Source organism: Cynoglossus semilaevis, chromosome 19 (genome assembly GCF_000523025.1).
Source record: "Cynoglossus semilaevis isolate Cse_v1.0 chromosome 19, Cse_v1.0, whole genome shotgun sequence".
NCBI classification, from domain to species: Eukaryota; Metazoa; Chordata; class Actinopteri; order Pleuronectiformes; family Cynoglossidae; genus Cynoglossus; species Cynoglossus semilaevis.
The window spans coordinates 17,323,360-17,338,062 of record NC_024325.1 but is presented as its reverse complement, the minus strand read 5'-3'; the positions used below and the strand labels follow the sequence as shown (position 1 = coordinate 17,338,062).

Here is a 14,703-nt window from a genome sequence, read left to right as displayed (position 1 = left end):
GGGCGTTGGACTTTTGCGGCCGGGGTTTAAGGGCAAGACAGCGCGGTGGGTGCTTAAGCGCGGGTGCCAGGGACCAAATGGACAGCCTGGTTGTGCAGGGGGTGGGGGGGGGGGGAGGGGGGGGGGGGGGGGGGGGGCACTGACCCTGGGGTGGACTTCAGTGAATCAGGAACTCCGGTTTTTGTTGGCGTGGTGGTGGGACAGGGTATGGGGGACTTTGGCGTCCCCGGGGTGTTTGGGGCGGGTGTCGTCAAGTTGGGTGACGTGGAATTAGAAGTGATCTCTGAAGCCACGTCCAGACATCCAGGAGTTTTACCGCCGCCATCTTTACTCCCAGACTTCTAAAACATCAACAAAGATTCACACCAGCAAACATTCACACCTCTCTCATGAATTCACACCAAAACTGTTACAGCAGCAGAAGTGACAGCTGGGCTGTGAGTGGGTTTTATTTCAGCTGATGATGTCAGCCGTGGACTCACGGGTTTCGACGCCGGCTTGGGTTTCTGCTGCAACGCTTTTCTGGCTTTTGCAGCGGCAGCTTGGGCCTGATGAATCCGCTCTGGGTAAGAAAAAAAAAAAGAAAAAAAATAACATTTTAAAGATATTTCCAGCTTGAAATGTCGTTTCACTCGTGGAGCGTTGAAAAAAAAAAAAACATTTTAAAGATATTTCCAGCTTGGAATGTCATTTCGCTCGTGGAGCGTTGTGTCGCTCACCAAACTCCTCCTGACTGCGGTCACGGTGAAGGTAGATCCAGAGTTTGCGGCCGATGTCGTACTTCACACAGGGATCTTTCTCGTAGTGAAGTCTGTCCAGAGCTCCACTGACCACGGTGTTCACCTGAGGGAGAGGGAAACAACCAGGAGGTGTCAGCTCTAAACTTTGGTCAAAGACCCAAACCAGAACAAACACAACAACCACCTGAGCACTGGTGACGTCTGGAGCAAGAAACTGAGAGTCCTTCAGCAGCTCACAGATCTCTGCTCGTGTTCCTTCCCCGTTAGGTAACCTGGCTGCTGCATCACGAACTGAGAAGAGAAAACATTCAGAAGAAAGACGTTAGTTTTTGATTCGCTCCACCTTAAAAATATAAAAAGTGAAGTCGAAGGCCAACCCAGGGAGAGAATGGTGACGTATGGCGGTCGGTCGGAGCGCAGCAGTGTGTGTTCCCTGGCTTTGTTCAGTGACATCTCTTTGTCAAACACTCCTTTCACTGGTCCAACCACAGACTCGAAGCCATGCATCCTGAAGGTGAAGGCCTTGTGAGGCTGGTTGTAGCGCTGCAGCTCCTGGAGCACAAACATCACAGGAGGTTTGAATGTGTTTGTCAGGTTGAAAACCAGAGCTTTTTTAAAAGGACAAACCTGAACTTGGAACACTTGTCTCTCGTCTCCAGTGCTGGGACGAACCACGTAATCGGTGGAGTTGCTGCGTGTGTTAGAGACACAACACCATGAAAACACAGACACTGACACTGGAACTGAACAATTAGACCTCATTATGTTTATTATCTAATAATTATCCACAACAGTGTCAATTGTTCGTCTAACGAGTCGGTGAATCTCACATTTTTTGCGTGGGTGAGGTCATCTCCAGCAGGTCCTCATTTTCTGTCTGATGATGATGACGATGATGAAGACGAGGAAAAGAATTGAAACACAGTTAAACCAGAAACCAGTGATTTTTTATGATTTTATGTATTGCAGTATATCGTATCGTATCGTTGCACCTGTATCGTGTAACGTATCGTATCGACAGATTCTACCTTGACAACTAAGTCCTTGGAGTCCAGCCACAGTTGACAAAGTGCACTGAGATCTTTCTCTGTGTCCTGGGTGGGACCTGCAGCACATGGTGGATGTTAATCTCAATAAAAATATATTCAAAAAATAATGTTTTTTTAAAACATCCAATAAGTTCTCACCAATCCACCTCCACTGCTGAAAATCCTCAGAAAACTCAACAAAGGGAGAAAAGCCGCTGGGCAGGGCAATCATTCCATCTGCAAACGCAGAATTTTATTGTTATATTATGTTATTTTATTTACTTACTACAAGTTATTTGTCAGAGAAATGTATTATTTCTTACCTTTGGTTTCTCCTGCAAGAAACTGCAGCGCTTGAAGAACCAACTCTGACCAACAGGAGGCAGAAGAAAACCAGGGGTTGAGCGAACTGGCCGGAGACGACTGCCACAGCAGAACTTTCTCTTCCAGCTGACAAAAAAAATGACAAAGTCACGTGAATGAACCACGAGGATGGAGTGAGTTTGGTAACAGGTGATGTCAGTGAACGCACCGTGGAGGTGGTGGACAGGACCTCCGCCCTCAGGATGTTCTGCAACAGGCTGAAGAAACTGACAGATATTTCCTCCACGGCCAGGGGGCTGCTCTGAGCCTCCTCCGATGGAGTGGACAAAACAAACAAACAAACAAACAAACAACAGAAATGTTGTTAAACCGGATGTGATGATACATGTTTTTTTAACCAAATGAGCTCCAGACAAACTGTGATTAAATCCACTGATCCTGACGTCTGGGTTTAACAGTGGATCTCAACCAACGTTTTTAGGCGCATACTGCCACCTACTGTACTAGAGTGTGTAGTGTCTTATATGACACTACATGATGCGAACCGTCACCCATTTGTATGGAAATACTGATTTGTTAATATGTTTCATGAAGCAGGAAACCCAGACAGAGAGAGGACGGATGAACGGGGACTCACTCCTCCTTGATGTTGACCAGGGGAGTCGAAGGGGCCTCAGGCAGGGAGGTGATGCTGATGTTTCCCAGCGGAGCGGACGGGGTGTCTGCAGGAGTGAGGGAGTCAAACAGTTCCTCAGATTCCACTTTGATGGGCCTGATTTTCTTTTTCCTCCTCTCATCCTTCATCTTCTTCTTTGGCAGGGACAGATCAAAGAGTGCTGGGGACGACAGAGACAAAGACAAAGACCAATGGTCATCGACATCATAAGGACTGCACTTTACAAGTATTGAGTATTTTCACAACAGTACTCACACATTGTCCCCTTACGACCAATATTTGTTCTTGAAAGGATGTCGGCGAGTTGGATGTCAGAGGTCATCAGGTCTGGATCGTCCTGGATAAATGGACACTCCTTTAAATGACATTTTCACAACTGACAGTGTAAAAAATGTTTTTTTTATTTTGTTTTCTTTTAAACTTACAGGCTGGCGTTTTCTCTTTTCTCTGTGGTTTTGCAGCATGACCTTCAAGTCCTGTTCACCCAGCTCAACTTTTTCTGTGTGAGAAGTGAACATTATTATCAACAGGACAGCAGAAGAACTTCCTGACGTCGCTGAAGAAATGCAATGTTTATATTATTTTATATTGAAATTTTCTTTTTCTAATTTTATCATATATGACCGGTCTAATTCCTGATACATGTAATTGTACGGAAACATGACGATCAGAAACGGCACCCATCACTGACCGGCCGTCTTCATGTCTTGAGTGGAGAGGCTGTGGAGAACCCTGAGAGGCACGGTGGGGGTCGGAGAAGAAGGTGACGGTGGTGCTGGGTTCCATAATGACACGTCTACAGGTGTAGGAGAAAACAAAAAGGAGTTTGTGAGATTTTAGCACTCCATGTGTTGAATACTGTTTAATCTGTTGTCATTTCACTTTGTTTTATACTGTTGTTTCATCAGTTTATGGGTACAACAACACAGACACAGAGCATCCAACGATAGAGAACACTCACCATCATCGTCAGATGAAGGATTGCTGTCTCCACACTCATTTTTGACCTCTTTTAAAATGCGGTTTATTCTTCTCTTCACTCTTGGCTCTCGCTTCTCCGCACGAGTCTTTGTCTGGAACTTTCTTTTGGGTGAGAAGTCCAGGCCGTTTTGAGTTGCAACCTCAACCAGCTCCTACAAAGAGAGGACATAATTAGATTAACTAGGAAAGATGGGTGCGTTTTATGTCAAAGTTTTCTTAAAAGGAAGACATCAATAAAGACCGAACCTTTCTGGAGACAAGAATCTGCTTCAGGAGTCGGTGGTAGTACTGCTGCAGGGAGTACAGCTGCCGCTTTCTCTGAGACTTGGCACACAACTGTCTGTACTTGACCACCTCAGGGTTAAAGTAACCATCTGTGTTCAGATAATAATGATTAAAAAGACTCTGACATAGTTTTCATTCTGTGTATTACAGTAGTTAAACAGAAATATCACCTCTGAATAGTTTCTGCGCAAGATGAACGGGGTTTCCAAAGTGGACGTTTCTGTCGTTGAACAGGTCACTGATGACACTCTCCTGTTCTGAACTATTGTTTTCAGGAAACTGTGGTAAGAACTGACGAAGGTGCTGCCTCTGGGAATCTGTCAGGACTTCAGTCCAGGTGCTTTCACTCATCACAGAGAAGAAAATCTCGGGCTGTTGAAAGCAATGGACGCGACAAGCACTTTTAGTCAATGTTTATGGGTACGTGGCTAACTAACAACAGACAGACAAGCCGGAAACTCACATCCTCAAGTAAGTCCTCTGGAAGGCTGACTACGGTGTTTCCCAACAGACATTCTTCTGTGATCTGGCCGTGGTTTTCTTCTTTTGGATCCAGCGCATCTGAAAGCATGTGTGCCAGGGCATCCATTCTTTATACGTCTGTTTACAAAAAACAAAGTTGTAATCTCTGGATGTTGGTCTTAGACATAGACTAAATTTGCTAACTATTAGGTTAAACCCCTGAATGATAACTTAGCTAAGGCACGAATGACTTACGATAACAAGCATTTACAAATGTCAACATTAGCTTCTTTGTAAACAAAGCCCTGTTAGCAGTTGAAGCAATCAACAATCGCTATAAAATATCTGGCCTAATGATAAATGTTTCTCTTCTACCTTTAAACGAGGGTTTATTAAAATATAATAACAACGTAAACGTTCGTAATAACATACTAGTAACTAAGGACCTCTGATATTATGACCGACACGACTTTATTTCCGGAAGCAGAATGGGGAATGTGTTTAACCGCGGACCATTTTCTTCTTCTACTCGACAATTTGTACAACGATTTACAACGATTGCTGCCCTCTTTCGGAGAGTATTTCCCATACCACTGCATAAATGGTAATCAGTCTTTGACTAACGTTGCTTTTTTTGTTATCAACGCTTACTGTGCTCTTGGTAGTTTCGGCAAAACCTTCGACCGTATAAGAATTCCAATTGTCAATGTTTAATATAGTAATTGTTGTGTTATTATCAACACTGACCTGTTAGCATTTGGCTAATGTTCGAAACTTGGCGCCTCTCACGGCCTTCAGTGCGTTATTTTTCGTGTAAGTACAGAACTTTAAAAATACATATTCGCAATTTATATTGATTTTATTGTGTATGAATAAAAATATGACATTTTCATAATTTATTAATTTTCATAATATGACATTTTCATAATTTATTAATTTTAATTTTTACTTTAATATTTTTACAGGGCGTGTCTAACGCACGTTTGAAAGCTCAATAATTTCTGCATACAGATGTCACATTATTTTACTAAAGTTAGAAAAATACATATTTTATTAGTTTTTCCTCCATGTTCCTTACTTGATTTGCATTTTCAACTGTAAAAATATATGGAGAAAATTTACAAAAGACAAAGATGACGGATCTAAAAAATTGTGGGACATTTAATTTATATAAAAACTTAAGCTCAAAGACACTGGTGTGTTTAGGCTAAAATAGAATCAGTATAAACAGCTTGGGTAATTTTGTAAAAAAATAAGTTAGGTTTCCTATACTTTCCCTGCTCTGCAGTACATACACCCACTGGAGCCAAACTTTGGTTCATCTCTGTGGACTTGCTCCACCTCTTTGTGATGCTGTAATGTACGGTCAAGCCCTCCACCTCATACCACAGCATGACAGAGTCAACATGACTGACGCTGCCCTTCACAAATCCTCACTAACACTATTCTGCTATGTTTGACGCAGTCTTGGACATCAGGAGTCGGAAAACTTTGAGGTAAAAAAAAAAACCTTTTCGTGTTTCCCTTCAGGTTTGGGTCTTAATGCCCCGGGAGGATGGCAGAGGTAGCAGATGGAGAGGAAGAGATTCAATTCCTGCGTACAGTAAGTGATGCCATCTCCACTACTTCATGTATTAGTTACTGTATTCTGTCAGAATGTACTCACAAAAACCCAGCTTTTGTGTACTGAAAAGAGACCAGAGATCAGTACTTTTGGTATTTCTGTGTCCCTTCTTCTCAGGCTCAGATTGACACAGACAGGTGATGTGTTCTGTTGGCATTGTTGTCTATTTTTATCCCACAGGCTCAATATGTTACTGTTAGGAAAGCTCATCTGCTGCCAGGTGACAGACACAGACACAGACACAGAGTCCACAGTGATTACAGTATGTCTTGTTTGTTTAGATCAGAGTTACAGGGAGTCGTTGTTTCCCTCTGACCACAGACGTTTAGATCAGAGTTACAGGGAGTCGTTTCCCTCTGACCACAGAAATTGTTTTATGATATTACTGAAGTTGTTTACATTTGAAAGGGCTAAAAGTTCCTCTTTTTTCTGGCTACTGTTTAATGCAGGAAGGAAGACACGTTTATGTACAGTGATGATGAGTCAAAGCACTCCATTTAAATATAACCTGATTACCATTTGACGGCGTTGCTCTTTTAAACGCGTTTAATCCCTTTTTAAATGTGTGCACATCCAGAAGCAGGTGTCCGGCGTCTTTGAACACACCATCCCAGTTAAAACAAGCGTGTCATAACGTCTTTGACGGCCTGGTACTGTTGTACCCTGAACTATATTTACGTTGTGTGAGGATTAGCAGGTTCAGGTCCTTGACCACTTCAGCAGCTGCTTTCTTCAGTTCACATCAGACCAGCGACGACGACTGAAGCACCGACGCTGACTTTATTATTAGAAGGAGGTTACTGTCATGTTTGACTCTCAGATTGTCAGACGGAAATCAGTGTTTGAAAGGAATCAGTCAAACTAGTGACTATTTCTTATTCTAGAGAAAAGTGAGAAAAGTTCTTATCTCTTCTTATCTAAGTTCTTGTCTAAATCTCAGAGTTAAAAAATAAATTCCATTCTATTTTTATTTATGGCCAACAGTAACTAAAAATATCAAAGTTTAAAAATGTGAGTTGAGGATCTCAGGAACACATGTACAAGGTACCGATGAGTGACTGCTTCTGAAGGGAAAGTACAACATTTCTCACCAACAGCCAATCCCAGCACCGTTGTCACAGAGAAGGGAAACTGACGCATTAAACACGGGCAGTTTGTGCTGTGCAAACATGTGGCTCACGGTCCACACAGAGGCCTGTTTTTTTAGTTTTTGTGGTCCAAACATCTGGAACATTCTCCAAGTGCTGGTCTGCAGAAACAGTTCAGCCTGAGAACCTACTGTTCTGTCTGTTTGTCAGCCTGCATTTCCTGCTGCCCCCCCCCCTCACACACATCCCAAGTTTGAACCCCTGTGTTCTTAGAAAGACCGAACATTCATGACATCATCAAGTGAAGGATGTGGAGCAGTTTGTTTCCTGTGTCTCATCTTTGATTTCTGTCTCTGTCCAGAAAAGGGACGTGTGAACAGCAGGTGCTGCAGCCTGAAATAGAGAGCAGTGGGGAAGAGGGGGGGAGAGGGAGGAGGGTGAGGGAGGAGGGGGAGAGATTAAAGCTGTGGCAGTGACAGAGACATTTACTTACAGGAAAAATACATCTGAAGGTCAAGAAATGGTATATTTATAGAGGGGGGGGGGTAGAGAGAGAGAGAGAGAGCAGGTGTTTTGTAGGTCACTGTGTTGTTGTTCTGTGTTCAGGTTTAACATACACCACACACTGAACCCACATTTTTATTTATAATATTTTATATTGTATTTTGTTAACTCCATAAAGGAGATTTTTATGTTTAAATTTAAATGTTCCTGTGCAGGACGACCAGGTGGTGCTGCAGTGCACGGCCTCAATACTGAAGGAGCAGATCAAGGTGTGTCTGTCCTGTGAGGGGTTCGGGAACCGTCTGTGTTTCCTGTAGACCACGTCAAACGCTCAGGTAGTGAAGAAGAAGAAGAAGAAGAAGAAAAAGTCCGATCTGTTCATCGTGTCTTTGATTGACAGTTGAACTCTTCTCTTCTGTCCCAGAATGTCCCTCCAGACCTGGCCATCTGCTGCTTCATCCTGGAGCAGTCTCTCTCTGTGCGAGCCCTTCAGGAGATGTTGTCCAACTCCTCTGTAGATGAGGTGCAGTAGTAGTTAGTACTAAAAGAGTACTCCTAATGAAGTACTACTACCAGCTGGACAGTTAATAAGAACTAATCATGTTTTTTTTTTCACTCTCTCACCTGTGAACTCCAGGCCGTGGATCTGGACAAATGGGTGAGTTTTGTTTTTGTCGGGTTTCCCATAAGTCACTGCTGCACCGCCTTAGACTGTACACAGGAAGTGGATGTAGCTGTAGTCCCAGTGATGTTAAAGTGACAAAAATAAACTAAGAAAAAGTTTAAAAAAATATAAATAATATTGTAACTCGTAAACATAGATAGAATGATTAGCATATATTCAACTTCCTGTTTCTCAAAATGTGCTCAAAACGTGTACTGCTGCATTGACGTCACAATAATCGTTTTTATTTTGATTGTCTTGTTTTCATGTTCGTGAAAAGACAAAATATAAAAACCTGAGGTCAACTCTGCTCCACCTTTGTCTTCCAGTCGTCACAGGGCGGAGGTCACCGTACCCTCCTGTATGGACATGCGATTCTGCTGAAACACACTCACTCCAACATGGTGAGGCCTTCCTTCAGTTTGTTCTGCTCTCACATCCTTGACGTGTGTGTGTGTGAATCTCAGTGTGTGTGTGTGTGTGTGTCTCCGCCCCTCAGTATCTCAGCTGTCTGACCACGTCACGCTCCCTGACGGACAAACTGGCGTTCGATGTTGGCCTCCAGGAGGACTCCACAGGTAGACGAGCCTTATGTTGAACACCACCACCCTCAGTTGCTGTGCTGTGTTCCTAACTCTGTGTGGTCACAGGAGAGGCCTGCTGGTGGACCATCCACCCAGCCTCCAAGCAGAGGTCAGAGGGCGAGAAGGTCAGGGTGGGAGACGACCTCATCCTCGTCAGTGTTTCTTCAGAAAGATACCTGGTAAAAATTTTATCAACTGCCCCCTGACAGTGTGTCGTGTATGAACTGACCAGTAATACCATCACACACACACACACACACCTTTTCAGCATCTGTCGTACGCCAGCGGTGACCTGATGGTGGACGCTTCCTTCATGCAAACGCTGTGGACCATGACTCCAGTCATGTCGGGATGTGAACTGGCTGAAGGTCGGTCTTTGATCCCAGAGGTCGTCAGTCTGTCAGTAAGTGGTCAGTCTTACACCCTGTCTGTGGTCTGACTGTCGGTCTGCAGGGTTTCTGATTGGAGGATATGTTCTGAGGCTGTTCCACGGTCACATGGACGAGTGCTTGGCCATACCAGGAGCCGAACAAGGAGACGAGCAGCGCAGGTCAGGCGTCCGTCTGTGCCAGAGGTTTTTAAATATCAATCTCTTCCTCAGTCGTCAGTTATTGATTTTCTTTCTTCTCTAGTGATTCCAAATGTTCTTGGTTTATTGACAGACTGATGTTAATGATGAAGAAGACATTAAAGAATCTTTTGTTTCTTTAATTCTTTAAGAGTCGTCCACTACGAAGGAGGCGCCGTCTGCAGTCACGCCCGGTCTCTGTGGAGACTCGAGCCTCTGCGTATCGCGTAAGTGTCGTCCAACGGCAGGAGATGTGAACGTCAATTCCACCGAGACCTCACTTTTCAGGGTTTTTTTTACCCCCTCGTCTGTTCCTGTCCACAGGTGGAGCGGGGGTCACATCAAATGGGGCCAGTCTTTCCGAATCCGTCACATAACCACGGGCAGATACCTCTTTTTGGATGAAGAGAAGGGGCTGCTGCTGGTGGATCCTGAGAAAGCTGTTTCCAAGATGGCCGCCTTCTGCTTCAGAATATCAAAGGTCAGTTTATCGCTTTCAGGTAAATCCACCTCTTCTCTCTCTCTCTTTAACTTTAACTCTGGTGCAGATGTGAACGGGGAGTCATGAGGGACGTGTATATTCTCTGTGTGCACAGGAAAAAATCGAAGTGACCCAGAAGCGAGACGTGGAAGGGATGGGCATCCCTGAGATCAAGTACGGAGAGTCCATGTGTTTCGTGCAGCACGTGGCCTCGGGCCTGTGGCTGACCTACGCCGCGGTCGACGCTAAATCTGCTCGTCTGGGTCCGTTGAAGAGGAAGGTAGAGTAGTCGGTCATGTAGTGCCATCGTGACCCGACACGACCTTCTGCAGGTCATCAGTTCATCTGCCGTGTGTTTACCCTCAGGCCATACTTCATAAAGAAGGTCACATGGATGACGCACTGACGGTGGCCCGCTCTCAGACCGAGGAGTCTCAAGCGGCCAGGATGATCTTCAGCACCACTGGGCTCTTCAACCAGTTCATCAAGTAAGTCTAGGACAGACCGACTGACGGTGAAGACCTCTCCGCTCCTGCTGGTGTGTCGTTGAAACTCCTTCACTGTTTCCAGAGGTCTGGACGCCCTGAGTGGGAAGAACAAGTCGGCCAATCCCCTGTCTTTACCCATGGATGCGGTCGTCCTCTCCCTGCAGGATCTCATTTTCTACTTCCGCCCCCCGGAGGAGGAGCTGGAGCACGAGGACAAACAGTTCAAGCTGCGTTCCCTCAAGAACAGACAGAATCTTTTCCAGGAGGAGGTTTGTTTACTGCGGTTGAAGGGAAATTAACGCCCTGCTTAGCTCCGCCCATTCTACAGTTTGACATATGTGGTTTCCATGGTAACATCAAAGTAATATTAAAGTAACAAAGTTAACTACCAACCCAGTGGTTCCTGACTGTTTTCAATTCAAATTCAAATGTTTTTTGTTATCGATTACTGACGTCTTTATATTCAGTGAGTTTCCACTGTGTTGATCAGGGAATGATTACTCTGGTGCTGGACTGCGTGGATCGACTCAACGTCTACAACACGGCGGCTCATTTCTCAGAATACGCCGGGGAGGAGGCCGCAGAGTCGTGGAAGGAGATCGTCAACCTGCTGTATGAACTTCTAGGTACAGGTTCTCCTCAGACTCTGGAGTCCAGTCATCAACGATGAGTGAATTAACGAAGGTTTGTGTCGTTATTTTTCTCAAGCTTCTTTAATCAGAGGCAACCGTGCAAACTGTGCCCTGTTCTGTGACAACCTGGACTGGCTGGTCAGCAAACTGGACCGTTTGGAGGCGTCCTCAGGTACCTGTCATCACCTGCTTCAAGATTTATTCAATTTTTTTCAATTTTTTTTTCTTTAAAAACCAACCAAGTGTTCTGGTTTCCCAGGAATCCTGGAGGTTCTGTACTGTGTTCTGATTGAAAGTCCAGAGGTGCTGAACATAATCCAGGAGAATCACATCAAGTCCATCATCTCTCTGCTGGATAAACACGGACGCAATCACAAGGTTCGGGACGATGCGGTGACGTCTGGATGTTTCAGTCGTGAACACGTCACCACTGTTTGGTCTTTGATTTGTTCTGATCCAGTCTTGCTGTCCCTCTGGGTTCTTCAGGTTCTGGATGTTCTCTGTTCTCTCTGTGTTTGTAATGGAGTGGCCGTCAGATCCAACCAAAACCTCATCACCGAGAACCTCCTCCCAGGTCGTGACCTCCTACTTCAAACCAGCATTATCAACTATGTAACCAGGTGAGAACGTTCACATGAGTGCAGATCAGAACCAGCGCCCGACACCTGGTAAGGCCCTGACCCACGGTTTTGGACTCTTCTTTCAGCATGAGGCCCAACATCTTCCTTGGAACCTGTGAAGGATCTACTCAGTACAGGAAGTGGTATTTTGAGGTGATGGTGGACCAGGTGGACCCCTTTCTCACCGCCCAGCCGTACCACCTGCGTGTGGGCTGGGCTCTGACGGAGGGCTTCAGTCCTTACCCTGGTGGAGGGGAGGGATGGGGGGGCAACGGAGTCGGGGACGACCTTTACTCCTACGGCTTCGACGGTCTCCACCTTTGGTCAGGTGGGTGTGTCCGTCGGCGGCAGGTCGTAGACGAACACCAAAGGTTTGTCATGTCACTCACTCTGTGTCTGCGTTTTTAACAGGACGCGTTCCACGACATGTTGCCACGCCCTATGAACACACTCTGGCTGCAGAGGACGTGGTCAGCTGCTGTCTGGATCTGAGCGTGCCCAGTATTTCCTTCCGCATCAACGGTCATCCAGTTCAGGGAATGTTTGAGAACTTCAACCTGGACGGCCTGTTTTTCCCCGTGGTCAGCTTCTCCGCAGGCGTGAAGTAAGACATCGATGTTGATGCATTTCAGTTGAAAAAATTGAACAAATCATGTGTTAATAAAATATATATCCACACACACGATTAGTCACACGTTCGTCCTCTGATTCGAAGGTTGAGATTCCTCCTCGGAGGTCGTCATGGGGACTTCAAGTTCCTCCCACCTCCAGGCTACGCTCCGTGTTATGAAGCGGTTCTGCCCAGGGACCGATTGAGGATCGAACATATTAAAGAATATAAGCACGACTTTGACGGCGTCCGTAACCTGTTGGGTCCGACCCAGTCCCTCTCTCACACAGCCTTCACGCCGTGTCCCGTGGATACCATTCAGGTAAGACCTCGGCCCTCCTCCTGTCCGTCCACACCGTCTCCTCCACCGCGCTGACGTGAACTTCCTTTCAGATTGTCCTTCCTCCTCATCTGGAGCGGATCCGGGAGAAACTCGCCGAAAACAGTCATGAATTATGGGCCGTGACTCGCATCGAACAAGGATGGACCTACGGCCCAGTGAGTCCGAGGCGATGAACGTTCAAAAACTGTTGAAACACGGTTGAATTTTTCATCTTCATCTTTTCTGGTCAACGTGACAGTTTCGTGACGACAACAAGAAGCTCCACCCCTGCCTGGTGGATTTCCAGAGTTTGCCGGAACCAGAGAAGAATTATAACTTAGCCATGTCAGGAGAAACTCTGAAGTGAGTTCATAAAATGTTTTTATAAAGTGAATCGATGTTTTCTCAGACCTCTAGTCCTGACAGACAACATGTCAACTATCTTTGAAGGACTCTGCTGGCTCTGGGCTGCCATGTTGGGATGGGGGATGAAAAAGCAGAGGAGAATCTGAAAAGGACTAAACTCCCCAAAACGTGAGACACATGACATTTATTTTTTTTATTTTTTTCACCTTCAGCTTCAGTCTTCTGGTTGGGACCTGTGGACCTCTCACTGATCATGAACTCTTGTTTGTCAGTTACATGCAGTCCAGTGGGTACAAACCCGCTCCTCTGGATCTGAACCACGTCAAACTGACCCCCAATCAAAACACGCTGGTGGAGAGACTGGCAGAAAATGGACACAACGTCTGGGCACGAGACAGGGTTCGACAGGGCTGGACCTACAGTATAATGCAGGTACTGTTCAGTCTGGAGGAGAGGTCCAGGAGCAGAAGCTGGAAAGATGAAAATGTTGGGATTTTTTTTTCTGTAGGACATAATGAACAAGAGAAACCCCCGCCTGGTTCCTTACAACCTGCTGGATGAGAAGACCAAGAAGACCAACAGAGACACGGTCTGTGCAGCCGTCCGCACTCTCATTGGATATGGTTACAACATCGAACCACCTGATCAGGAGAGCAGTAAGTCTGAGCCGTCAGTTATACACGAGGTGGATTCAAAATATGCACCACGGTCCTCTGAGATGCACACAGTGATAAATAAAATACGTCACTGAGGGTTAACCACGTCCCTCTGAGATGCACACAGTGATAAATAATAATAATACGTCACTGAGGGTTAACCATGTGATGCAGGTGGACATGGACCAGGCAGCTCCCGTGGAGACAAGATCAGAGTTTTCCGAGCAGAGAAGTCCTACGCCGTCACTCAGGGGAAGTGGTACTTTGAGTTTGAAGCCGTGACGGTCGGGGAGATGAGAGTGGGCTGGGCCAGACCCAGTGTCCGTGCAGACACTGAACTGGGTGGAGATGATTTGGCCTACGTCTTCAATGGCTTCAAGGTAAGAAGAACGTGACGTTTGATGACGTTCACACATGCTCGTTGTACCAAACACCCACAACAACAACCATCTGACCTTCTCCAGGCTCAGCGTTGGCACGTGGGCAGCGAGCCCTTCGGTCGCCAGTGGCAGTCTGGAGACGTGGTGGGCTGCATGATCGACCTGATCGAGATGAACATCATGTTCACGCTCAACGGAGAAATGTTGATCAGTGACTCCGGCTCTGAAATGGCCTTCAAGGATATTGAGATTGGAGAAGGTCAGTCCACCAGGTGGCGACGGAGAGGTGACACAGAGTGAACATCACATCAATACATTACTGTGTCTGTCCTGTAGGCTTCATCCCTGTGTGCAGTCTGGGTCTGTCCCAGGTGGGAAGGATCAACCTGGGTCAGAACGTCAGCAGCCTTCAGTACTTTACCATCTGCGGCCTGCAGGAGGGATTTGAACCGTTCGCCATCAACATGAAGAGAGACATCACCATGTGGTTCAGTAAAAGTCTTCCTCAGTACATGGCCGTGCCCACTGACCATCCCCACATCGAGGTGACCTTTCTTTTGGAGCCAAAGTCGTTCTTCCTGGTCATTTGTTTGCTGTGTCACAACTATATGTTCATTATG

General features: G+C 45.9%; 2 protein-coding genes and 1 long non-coding RNA gene across 3 annotated transcripts in view; 1 reads left to right on the top strand and 2 right to left on the bottom strand.

The window, feature by feature from the left end:
- nfrkb (nuclear factor related to kappaB binding protein) overlaps positions 1-4,990 on the bottom strand; it is a 9,417-nt gene extending 4,427 nt beyond the window's left edge. The window contains 20 exon segments of the mRNA XM_008333508.3: positions 145-341; positions 483-562; positions 720-843; positions 925-1,031; positions 1,118-1,292; positions 1,368-1,431; positions 1,571-1,617; positions 1,769-1,845; positions 1,928-2,005; positions 2,092-2,218; positions 2,301-2,402; positions 2,720-2,928; positions 3,024-3,105; positions 3,194-3,267; positions 3,460-3,564; positions 3,730-3,901; positions 3,996-4,123; positions 4,205-4,406; positions 4,498-4,634; positions 4,929-4,990. Of these exon segments, the coding sequence (XP_008331730.1) occupies positions 145-341; positions 483-562; positions 720-843; positions 925-1,031; positions 1,118-1,292; positions 1,368-1,431; positions 1,571-1,617; positions 1,769-1,845; positions 1,928-2,005; positions 2,092-2,218; positions 2,301-2,402; positions 2,720-2,928; positions 3,024-3,105; positions 3,194-3,267; positions 3,460-3,564; positions 3,730-3,901; positions 3,996-4,123; positions 4,205-4,406; positions 4,498-4,623 (2,276 nt within the window). The 5' untranslated portion in view covers positions 4,624-4,634; positions 4,929-4,990.
- A 664-nt stretch (positions 4,991-5,654) lies between these two features.
- The window catches only part of LOC103395719 (ryanodine receptor 1-like), a 42,696-nt gene continuing 33,647 nt past the window's right edge, over positions 5,655-14,703 (top strand). The window contains 29 exon segments of the mRNA XM_025065758.1: positions 5,655-6,099; positions 7,928-8,047; positions 8,137-8,235; positions 8,350-8,370; positions 8,706-8,780; positions 8,876-8,954; positions 9,027-9,139; positions 9,229-9,328; positions 9,414-9,510; positions 9,681-9,755; positions 9,853-10,009; positions 10,125-10,289; positions 10,376-10,497; positions 10,580-10,766; positions 10,988-11,123; positions 11,206-11,301; positions 11,389-11,507; positions 11,616-11,749; positions 11,836-12,077; positions 12,161-12,353; positions 12,465-12,681; positions 12,753-12,857; positions 12,941-13,044; positions 13,132-13,215; positions 13,320-13,479; positions 13,556-13,703; positions 13,878-14,083; positions 14,168-14,342; positions 14,420-14,628. Coding sequence (XP_024921526.1) covers positions 6,052-6,099; positions 7,928-8,047; positions 8,137-8,235; positions 8,350-8,370; positions 8,706-8,780; positions 8,876-8,954; positions 9,027-9,139; positions 9,229-9,328; positions 9,414-9,510; positions 9,681-9,755; positions 9,853-10,009; positions 10,125-10,289; positions 10,376-10,497; positions 10,580-10,766; positions 10,988-11,123; positions 11,206-11,301; positions 11,389-11,507; positions 11,616-11,749; positions 11,836-12,077; positions 12,161-12,353; positions 12,465-12,681; positions 12,753-12,857; positions 12,941-13,044; positions 13,132-13,215; positions 13,320-13,479; positions 13,556-13,703; positions 13,878-14,083; positions 14,168-14,342; positions 14,420-14,628 — 3,786 coding nt within the window. The 5' untranslated portion in view covers positions 5,655-6,051.
- Positions 8,020-8,793, bottom strand: LOC112488637 (uncharacterized). The gene is made up of 3 exons (XR_003052940.1): positions 8,672-8,793; positions 8,337-8,423; positions 8,020-8,224 (listed from the first exon to the last, which is right to left on the bottom strand). It is a non-coding gene; the product is annotated as an uncharacterized LOC112488637 (long non-coding RNA).